Source organism: Aptenodytes forsteri, unplaced genomic scaffold (genome assembly GCF_000699145.1).
Source record: "Aptenodytes forsteri isolate BGI_AS27 unplaced genomic scaffold, ASM69914v1 Scaffold61, whole genome shotgun sequence".
Classification (NCBI taxonomy): Eukaryota; Metazoa; Chordata; class Aves; order Sphenisciformes; family Spheniscidae; genus Aptenodytes; species Aptenodytes forsteri.
Window position 1 is genome coordinate 590547 of NW_008794443.1, and position 9213 is coordinate 599759.

General features: G+C 48.2%; 1 protein-coding gene across 1 annotated transcript in view; it reads right to left on the reverse strand.

The window, feature by feature from the left end:
- Nucleotides 1-8376, reverse strand: part of FBXO42 (F-box protein 42) — a 37186-nt gene extending 28810 nt beyond the window's left edge. Inside the window, exons 1-3 of the mRNA XM_009289570.2 lie at nt 8211-8376; nt 6467-6733; nt 3912-4028 (exon numbers count right to left, since the gene is read on the reverse strand). Of these exons, the coding sequence (XP_009287845.1) occupies nt 3912-4028; nt 6467-6716 (367 nt within the window). The 5' untranslated portion in view covers nt 6717-6733; nt 8211-8376. The remainder of the gene's footprint in view (nt 1-3911; nt 4029-6466; nt 6734-8210) is intronic.
- Between the last annotated feature and the right edge of the window lie 837 nt (nt 8377-9213).

The following is a 9213-nucleotide window of genomic DNA, read 5'->3' on the forward strand; positions in this document are numbered from 1 at the left end:
AACACTTAAGTCCCGGTAAAATTCAGTGTGTCCCAGAGTTTTAGTATTGCAGAGATGGTATATCTTTGTAACTGGAAATGAAGAAAATATTTCTGATGTCTGAAGACACTGATACCCAAACAGACCGCAAAGCCAGCCAGTTTTGAACACGCTCCTGTTTCCCCTCTGTGCCGCGCAACAAAGCGGCAGAGACTTTCACGCGGAGCGCAAGATAACCGAAATAAAAGTTCAACTGGGAAGGGAAAACTGAATGCAAAACACACGCCCTTTGCAATCATTAAAGGGCATTGACTTTTTAAACTTCGAGTACATCAAATAAAGTAACCCATCCGAGTCCAAAGGTCATATTCCCCATCGGAGGGGGGGCGGGGGAGGGGGAAGAAGTCAGCTTGGCTATTGAAATCCCATCGCTACGTGGCCCTCAGCTCAAGACAGCACCGCAGCTTTGCGGCTAAAGGTTGACAGCCCTTGGTGTTGGCGTTCCCAGGAGGACCCTGCCAGGGCGATGCTGCAAGCGTCGTACGTTGAGCTGCGTATATCTTTGTAACTGGAAATGAAGAGAATAAATATTTCTGATGTCTGAAGACACTGATACCCAAACAGACCGCAAAGCCAGCTCGTTTTGAACACGCTCCTGTTTCCCCTCTGTGCCGCGCAACAAAGCGGCAGAGACTTTCACGCGGAGCGCAAGATAACCGAAATAAAAGTTCAACTGGGAAGGGAAAACTGAATGCAAAACACACGCCCTTTGCAATCATTAAAGGGCATTGACTTTTTAAACTTCGAGTACATCAAATAAAGTAACCCATCCGAGTCCAAAGGTCATATTCCCCATCGGAGGGGGGGCGGGGGAGGGGGAAGAAGTCAGCTTGGCTATTGAAATCCCATCGCTACGTGGCCCTCAGCTCAAGACAGCACCGCAGCTTTGCGGCTAAAGGTTGACAGCCCTTGGTGTTGGCGTTCCCAGGAGGACCCTGCCAGGGCGATGCTGCAAGCGTCGTACGTTGAGCTGCTGGCACGGCTTTCCTCCAACGCGGGGCTGGGTTTTGGAGGTAACCTCCCCGCGCCCAACCGCGCCTGGCACGAGAGCCGGCAGGATGGCGGCGCCGAGGAGGTAGGGCTGCAGATGAAAGCGCCTGGTCCTGCTGGCAGGCGCAGATGTTTACACCAACTACGCCGCAAGTTGCGGCACGATAAAAATGCACCAGACCTCAGAAAGCCCAGCTCTCCACATCTTCGGGGGTAAAAAAAAAAAATAAAATACCCCACATTTATCTCCTTATTCTCTAAAATACTGTTTTTTGCCCGCTCCTTGCAGTTGCAGGGACTCAGTGCATCCAAAAGGCAGTGATATATTGAGCAAAGCTGGGTGATGTGAAGAGCCGTAGCTCCGGCAGAAAAGCAGCCCATCCTGTAAAACAAACAACATTCCAGCTTTTACCTCTCCCTTGCCTCTCAGGATAAACCCACGAAATTGCTTTAATTAGTCATCACGTTGGTGCCATGCTCCCCAGACTGCATGAAAGAAAAATAATCGGTATTTAAAATTAGTCACCCTTCCATCAAAGGATCAATATTTCTGGCACAACGGTCGGCATTCCTCTGCTGCTTTTTTCCGTTTCTGCATTCCTGCGCCTTCTGACATCGCTTTCTGATTGTGGGCAGTTATTTAACCACATGAGTCATCGCCCTGCTATGATGTTTGTAGGATCATACGTTAGGGCTAAAAAAGAATTAGATGACTACTGCAAACATTATACCTGGTATTCAGCTCAAAAACCCTATGCGTGAAGTAGTTCTTCCAGTAAGCCCATACGTTTAGATCTAAAACCCAGCATTATCGATATTGTATGATGTATTGTATGATGTTCAACCAAAGCCTTTAGAAAACCTACAGCTCATCCATAAAGCTTGTCATCGGTTGTCGTATGATCGGAGACCTTGCCAAATGCTCCCTCCCCACGAGAGGACAGAAACTTCCATTAATTATTCCTTACCAAACAGTTTTTCTATTACTCCCTTCAGAATTGATAGAAGACATAGTGACCTCTAACTATTTAAAATTCTTTCGCTTGTCCTTTTATGCTCCCCACGAGCACTTCTGGGATATTTCTAATAAATCCCAGAAGAGAGATAGCCCTAGCCACTTCTTTGATGCCGGCTACCGTTGCCTGTTGACTTAAGTGACTCATGCCTGGTAGATGACGTCTTCCCCTGGCAAATCACTCACCCCTAAAAAAAAAGGTGTTTGAGGGGTTTTTGAGTCCTCCCTCACTCCCCCTCCCCAACCTCCTGTTCTTACTTCACCTCAGCTCACCGCATCTTAGTATTTTAGGTCATAGGTTTGGAGATTCAGTTTGAATTTTTGCTTTTAATGATTTGTAGCTTCAGTTTAATATTGGAATCCACCCACAAACACGCAACACACTGTTGCAGGGAAAGCAAGATACCGCAGATCCGGAGAACTGCTTAAAAATAATCAGTTTAAATCAGCAAACAAGTTAATCCAGATTAGCTTTCTGCGCATAAAGTGCATTACTAACACTTCTGTAGCGACCGAGGGCTGACCAGAGCCAGGACACTGTCAAATAGCGAGGCTAATACAGATTACATGCTCCGAGGGCAGCGGCTTTAGTAAGACAACTCATTTTTGGATCGAGTGTAACAGCGGCACGCTCAGAGGAAGCCCTCGGTGGGCAGCAGAATAAATTAAAGAGCACACAGCACTCTTTGATGCAATATTGGGGCCTTTTTCTAGCTAGCCTTAAAGCTCACCAGTTGCAAAAAGGCTGCAAAAATTGAGGGGAAAATACATGCAAATCTGCAAGTCATTAATAAGCACTTTATTAGCACGGCCGCTTAAAAACAAGCTATAAACCGTGGTGCCTTTTTTATTCTTTAGGAGGACAAGGAAATATTCGAAGAGCACAATGACTTTACCAGAGCAGTGTCTCCTGGCCTTGTCTTGGCAGGAGGCTGCGCATCGGTTGCTTCATTAATTATTACTTGGGAATATGAAGAAGATTTTATGCCTGCTTGCTCTTGGAATCGCATGGCTTACACCGTGTTTATTTACCTTTAGAAAAGTAAAATTTGCTCCCCGGAAGAAGCGCCTCCTGGGGGGCTCAGACCCAGCTGCCACAAGGACTGAAATTTTTGTCATATTTGACTACGCCGCCTGGCAGAGCAGGCCGAGGCAGCTTGATGCTATTGCAGTACAGATAACAAGTTTTATTTAAGTACCTTTCCCTCAATGGGAATGCTTTTTCTGTTTTCTTCCAGAAACCTGGAAGCAGGGCAAAAATTCACCCACACGTTAAGCGGCGCTGTCGACTGAATCGCTTACTTCTATCAGCAAATACGCCTGCCTCAATGCTTCTCACGTGCAGCTCTGTGTTTTATTTTGAAGCAAGCCACACTCGGCCTCATCCAGATTGTATTCTCACAGATGTAGAAGATGATCCGCTGTAAGAGCGGCCAGCATACATCCCCGAGTGCTGGGGGTAGGCAAACTCATCGGCTTTGATGGTAGTGACTTGAGTCTAGTAGCTAAGTGAGGTTTCTGTTGAAGGGGACACAAAGCTCAGACTCGAAGGGGAGCTGCGGAAGAAGCCCGCGCGTAAAACGTGCAAAACCAGACAGCAAAAACCCCACCCTAGCTCCATTAACTTTTTCCTAAGAGCAACGAGCCAATAACCCCAACAAGCAGCTACTGAATCCCTGTTCTTGTGCAAAATGCTTGTGTTGGCAGAACTGTGTGTTACGCCGACGGGCTGAAACTCTGCTGCAGCGACAGGCACGTGCGGCACTGCTAGATCCTCAGTGACAGAGTGCAACCCCCTCGTTACAGCTTTCCGGGGCAAATCAGAGCTGAAGAGGGGTTAGCGGAGCTCTTCCGAGCAGCTACTTACTGTGCGAGAAGCGTTGTGTGATGGGGGTTCCAGGGTAGGGGTAAGTGCGACTCTCCCACTGAATATTTCCTTCTTGCACTGCTTTGATAAAGCCGTGATAACACTGATGGGCCACACCTAGGGAAAAACAGCATGTCAGCAAAATTTGGGGCACGTTAGGAACAAACCGTGCCTGCACAGTTGCACAAGCAGCGTGACAGCAATTATAAAAAAACCCTGTATTTAGATTATAAACACGCTGGTGGAAATTCAGAGGATTAAAGAGAATAAAGAATAGGGACTCTGCAAATGTGGAGATCAGCAACGTTCACTGAACTGATTCACCACATTTCCGATATACCAAGCTGGAGCTGACAGAAAGTAAAGCCTTTGTGAAGGGTAAGCACGTCTCATGCCTTCGCAGAGCTGCTTTTCAGCCTTCTCTGCTGCAACGCAGGCCTGCTGTCCCCATATCACACCCCCAGAGGAGCAGCTGCCCTTCCCTTAACGGACCTTCGAGGACAAATAACGTGCAATAATGAATTTTTTAAGAGCGTGCACGCAGCTACCGCACAGGAATCCAAAATAAATACGAGAGGAGACACCGATGATAAAAGTCAGTGTGTCTTAGGTGAAAATGTTCCTCCTTAGCCATGCAAGGGAGAGGATCTGGCTGACAACAGCTCCTCTGCAGAGCAGGCCAGCCTCAGAGCTGCAATTAATTCTGTGTATGGAGTACATGTGTCTGTGTTTGTGCCGAGAGGGGCCAGAGACTGCTCCCTGTGGAAGAAAAAGGGTCTGGTGAAGATTTACGACTGCGGCAGCTCAGCAGATCCTCGGTGGCATCTGCCATGCTATGGCAGCCCTCACGCCGAGGATGCCACAACCTGCCAAGATTTCTGCCCCCCCCAAGGATTTGCTTACTGAAAGCCCCGTGCCAGGAACACCTCCAGCAAGAAATCACACTCTGGGATATAAAGCAGGAAGTTTTTTTTAAAAGAAAAAAAAAAAAAAATGAAGCCTGGCGTCCTCAAGCAGCTGGTCCCCAAGAGTCACGTGGGAAATGTGATCCGAACTGTAAGATTTCATAGCAGATGTATCCTGACAAACAGGAAAAATTAACCAGGAGAAAACAAATCGAGCGTTTACCTCAAGTGACCTCTCTGCGTTGTGGCGAGCAGGTTAGCAATTACACTCTCTCTTTTTGCCGTAATTGCCGCAAAAACGGCACGGCTGCCCAGCACCACTCATCCCCCGAGACCTGACTCTTGGACAACTCACTCCGATGCCACGTTGCGCCTTGGGCTGCTCATCCCTCCCCCTCCAGGGATGTTTCCCACAGTCTCTTTTGGGGTGAATCACCAGGTGCTTGTTCATTCCAGCTGCATCCTCTGCATCTCTTAAGGCTGCTTCAGGAACGAGCACGCGTGAGAAAGCGCAGCCGAGCAGCGACTCAAGGGCCGCGGACACTTGAAAAAAACTTTTCAACAGGGTTGCGGGCTGCTGCTGACCCAAAATTATGCAAAAAGAGTAATTTTGTGCAATGCTTGCTTCTGAAGTAGCTGTGTTTTTAACCTCCAGCCTGTTAAACTCTGGGCAAGGCAGAAAATGCCTGGAATCTGAGGAATGCTTTCACATGTGCAGAGAAGTCCGCAAATTAGACATCACCCCACACGCCTGCCAAAAGCATTTCTCACCTGACACCCGCTCCGCATTTTCCAGAAGAAACAAGTTACCCTCGTGCAGCAGCCTGCTTCATTTCCGACAGATTTAACTGTGGTCTCCTCTTAAACTGCTTGCTTTTTAATGAAGCTTGCAATCCAAACGTGTGTCCCCAACAGAAACGTAACAGAAATCATCCAACGTATTCAAAAAAATACCGAAGCAGATAGCTTTGCTTGTATCCTTGTCCAAACTTTACCTACCTATTTGTCGTATCACATATATCTAGCATTAAAATATCCCTATAAGGCTTCAGAATTAATGCTGCACGGAGGCAAAGTGAAGTATCTGTATCTCAGGGCTACTCTTTCAGGAAGTCTGAATATGTAGATCTATATTAATGCAGATTTTATATACCACTTATCTTCAGCAGAGCTGTAAGAACCAGACACGGTTTTGCTTCCAGCCGAAAGCATAAGCTTTGGGAATGTTAATTACTGAGCAAGACACAAACGAAGCACAACTACAGCCACATTAGACATGGGACACCGGCAACGGGGGAGTGCTGTGTGGGGGAGAGGAAGCCTGAATGCAAGGTCAACAGCGCTGCACGTCAGCAGCGCGCAGGGAGCATTCGAAAGCAACGTAAGTGAGCTGCTCTGTCGTGGGGGGGTTTGAGGTTTCACTCTTCTAAACTACAAAAGAGGCTGAAGGGCTCAGTTCTGCGCCATTATTAGCAATGTCTTCAGCAAAGCAAGCGACCCGACGGCTGTAGCTATTTTTCTGGCATTCTGCAGAAGTCGAGTTTGAGGGGAAAACAACAGGCGAGGCCACAGCAAAGCAAAGAGCAGCTGGGATATGAATCTCTGTTCCCACAATTAAAAAAAATGCACTCTCACTACAGCTGTTTGTACCTTTGATTAGTCGATACCACTGTTTGCAGACAAGGGCAGCAGTTTTGTGCTCCTGATAGGGTGAGAGGAAGGAGAGGATATATTCCAAAACCTCTTCTGGGAGCTCCAGCATTGATCTGTTATGCCTGGTCTCCTCGACCTCCAGCTCAGCATGCGGCTCATCGTCTTGCTCCATCGTCCCTTCAACCACAGCGTCTTCTGGATCCACGGCCATGAACCCGTCATCTTCACTGTCCGAGGAACTGGCCATGGCATTCCACTTCACAGCTTCATGGGGGGAGGGAAAAAGACAACAGTAAGGTCACAAAGAAAATTAGTAGCACCAGAAAGGCATCTGCAAGCCACGCACATTACACCAAAGGTTGTCAAGCTCTACCCCTGCAAACTCCAAGACGAGGATGTGGTTTTTGCAAAGCTTTGAAGCAGGCTGCACGTGGTTTAGGAACAAGCCGTCCTCCATCGGCGCAGCGTTTTCCCAGGCCGCTTCATCTCTCACCGCTCTCAGCCCTACCATCGCCTACAGACGGTACCAGAGGGAGCGAAAAAATAAACCCGCTGGAGGAACTGCAGCCTCTCGAACCCCTGCTCCCTCGCCGGGCACGAGACGGCATCACGCTGCCGCACTGGCGGCCCCGGCTGGTTTGCACCGCGGCAGCGATGGGGAAAGGGATCCCCACCGAATCGAGAGCAACCCAAGACGAGACAGGATGGAAGCGACAGCTTCGCAGCCCCTCCTCCCACGCGAAACCAGTTTTGCCAGCGAGCCTGCTTTACCCCAAGCAACTTCTCAGCAGCACGCAGCGGGGGAAAAAAATCCCTGTCCCATTCTCCCTTAACAGCCCCCTTTTTTCTTTTTCTTCCTTCATTAAATACTTGCACGCAGCTCTTACTGACAGTAGGCGAGGAAAGAAAAACCCCCACAGCATTTACTGCTGCTGAAAGGCTGGAATATTGAATGTTGTATCTCCAGCTATTCAGAACATCTTAAGTATAAGGTAACGCACTGATGACAGAAATACATCATGAAATAAATCCGTCTGAGTGAGCGGCTGTGTCCAGTTCGTCCAGTTGGCATGGTGTGCAGTTAAACCCTTGCCCGTCGCTGCAAAACAAATCCCTGGACCCCAATTTCCTAGGAAGCAGCCGACCCGTCTGGGGAGAGCGGCGATAGTTTTCCCGACTCCACGAGGCAGAGGCTGCCCAGCCATCCCCCAGGTCCCGGATCAACCCAGACGACGGGACACGGATCAACACCGTCCCTGGGAAAAATCCCACCTGCAGCAAGCCCAGGAAGCAAACCTGCTCCTCGAGAGGGAAGGCAAGACACGGCTTTTTGCCCAACGTGTATTTAAATACAAGTAACTTGCACCATGCTGGTCATAAACTACAGTATTTTATTTTTACCAAACTCTCAGTATTGCAGAAAACATGGCTGGAAGGAATTTAAGTTACCTAGCTATCAGGAATAAACTAAGCTCTTACAAGCTTCCAGTGATGCAAACCGTCTTCCCCAGCTAAATCCAGGGTTTTCCCATCCCGGCATACACCAAGCCGACGAGCCATGGGAATAGCAGACGGTGGAGACGCGGAGCAGAAAAGCTTGCCATGACAACTAATTCATGCTCAGAAAAATTACGTTCGACAGCATTACTCTCCAGTTTTGTCAGGTTCCCTGATGAGGCAGCTTCAGAAAATCCTAGGGGCTGCCAATCTGCGGCAGAAACCACGTCAAAATTAAACTTACAGTTATCATCTTAACAGATGCTCCGCACGTTTTCTCGTGTCAGAAATCCTTCTTGCAGTCAATGTTATGACAGAGAAAGGCTGAAACCCAAACGCTTTGACACGAGCGCTGCTGCTGCCAGCAAACTGCATTACACAGCAGATAACACACAAATTCCCAAAGACTAAGAAATGGAAAAAAAAAAACAAACCACAGGGCTGCACTAAAAAAAAAATAAAATTAAAACCCAGAGGGTTGGGTCTTTCCCAAGCAAAAGCATCTATCGGCGTGAAGCGCGTGTGCTGATTTCCATCTTGACACAGCATGGCAGGAAGCCAAAGGCTGCCGGTACTCCGACCTCGGGATGCGGTTTTGCTCGAGCCGGGGAGGTCGGGGGAAGGAGGGTCGGTCCCTATCTCACAGCTTGGGAAAACAGAGCAGCACATCTACCCAGGCGGAGCAGAAGGCATTTCACACCCTAGAAACGTGCTAGAAAAAAAAACCAAACAGAAGTGCATTTGCATCCAGATCAGGTACAATGGGACACCTGCGGGTGACAACTGAACATAAGCCTCGGCTCGACAGGTTCACACAAGACATCTGTTGTGTTAGTAAGGTTTAGAAGCAAAGATTATGTGTGTTTCCCAACAGCTTTTATTTACCCTTTAAATAAAGTCCAAAACCTGCTGGAGGAGGTCAGATGAGAAGTGCAGGCATGAACGCCTGGCTAGCAAGGGTTTTTTTCCTTATTATTAAATCCCAATTTCGATCCTCTGGACCGGGCTTGGGAACAACACAACAAGTTAATCACAGGCGCAAAACAGCTTGGGGGTTAGAAAAGCATCTCTAAGGCCAATTTTAAAAAGGCAGGAGGAGCAGGGAAACCCCTCGATGCCTCAAATAGCACATGCTTACGCAGATCTGGGGATGGAGAAGCTGCACCGAGTTTTGGATGGTCTTACCAGACCACTTGGTAATATTCTAAATATTCAAATGCATCTACTTTGCTAGATCCTCGTTTTCT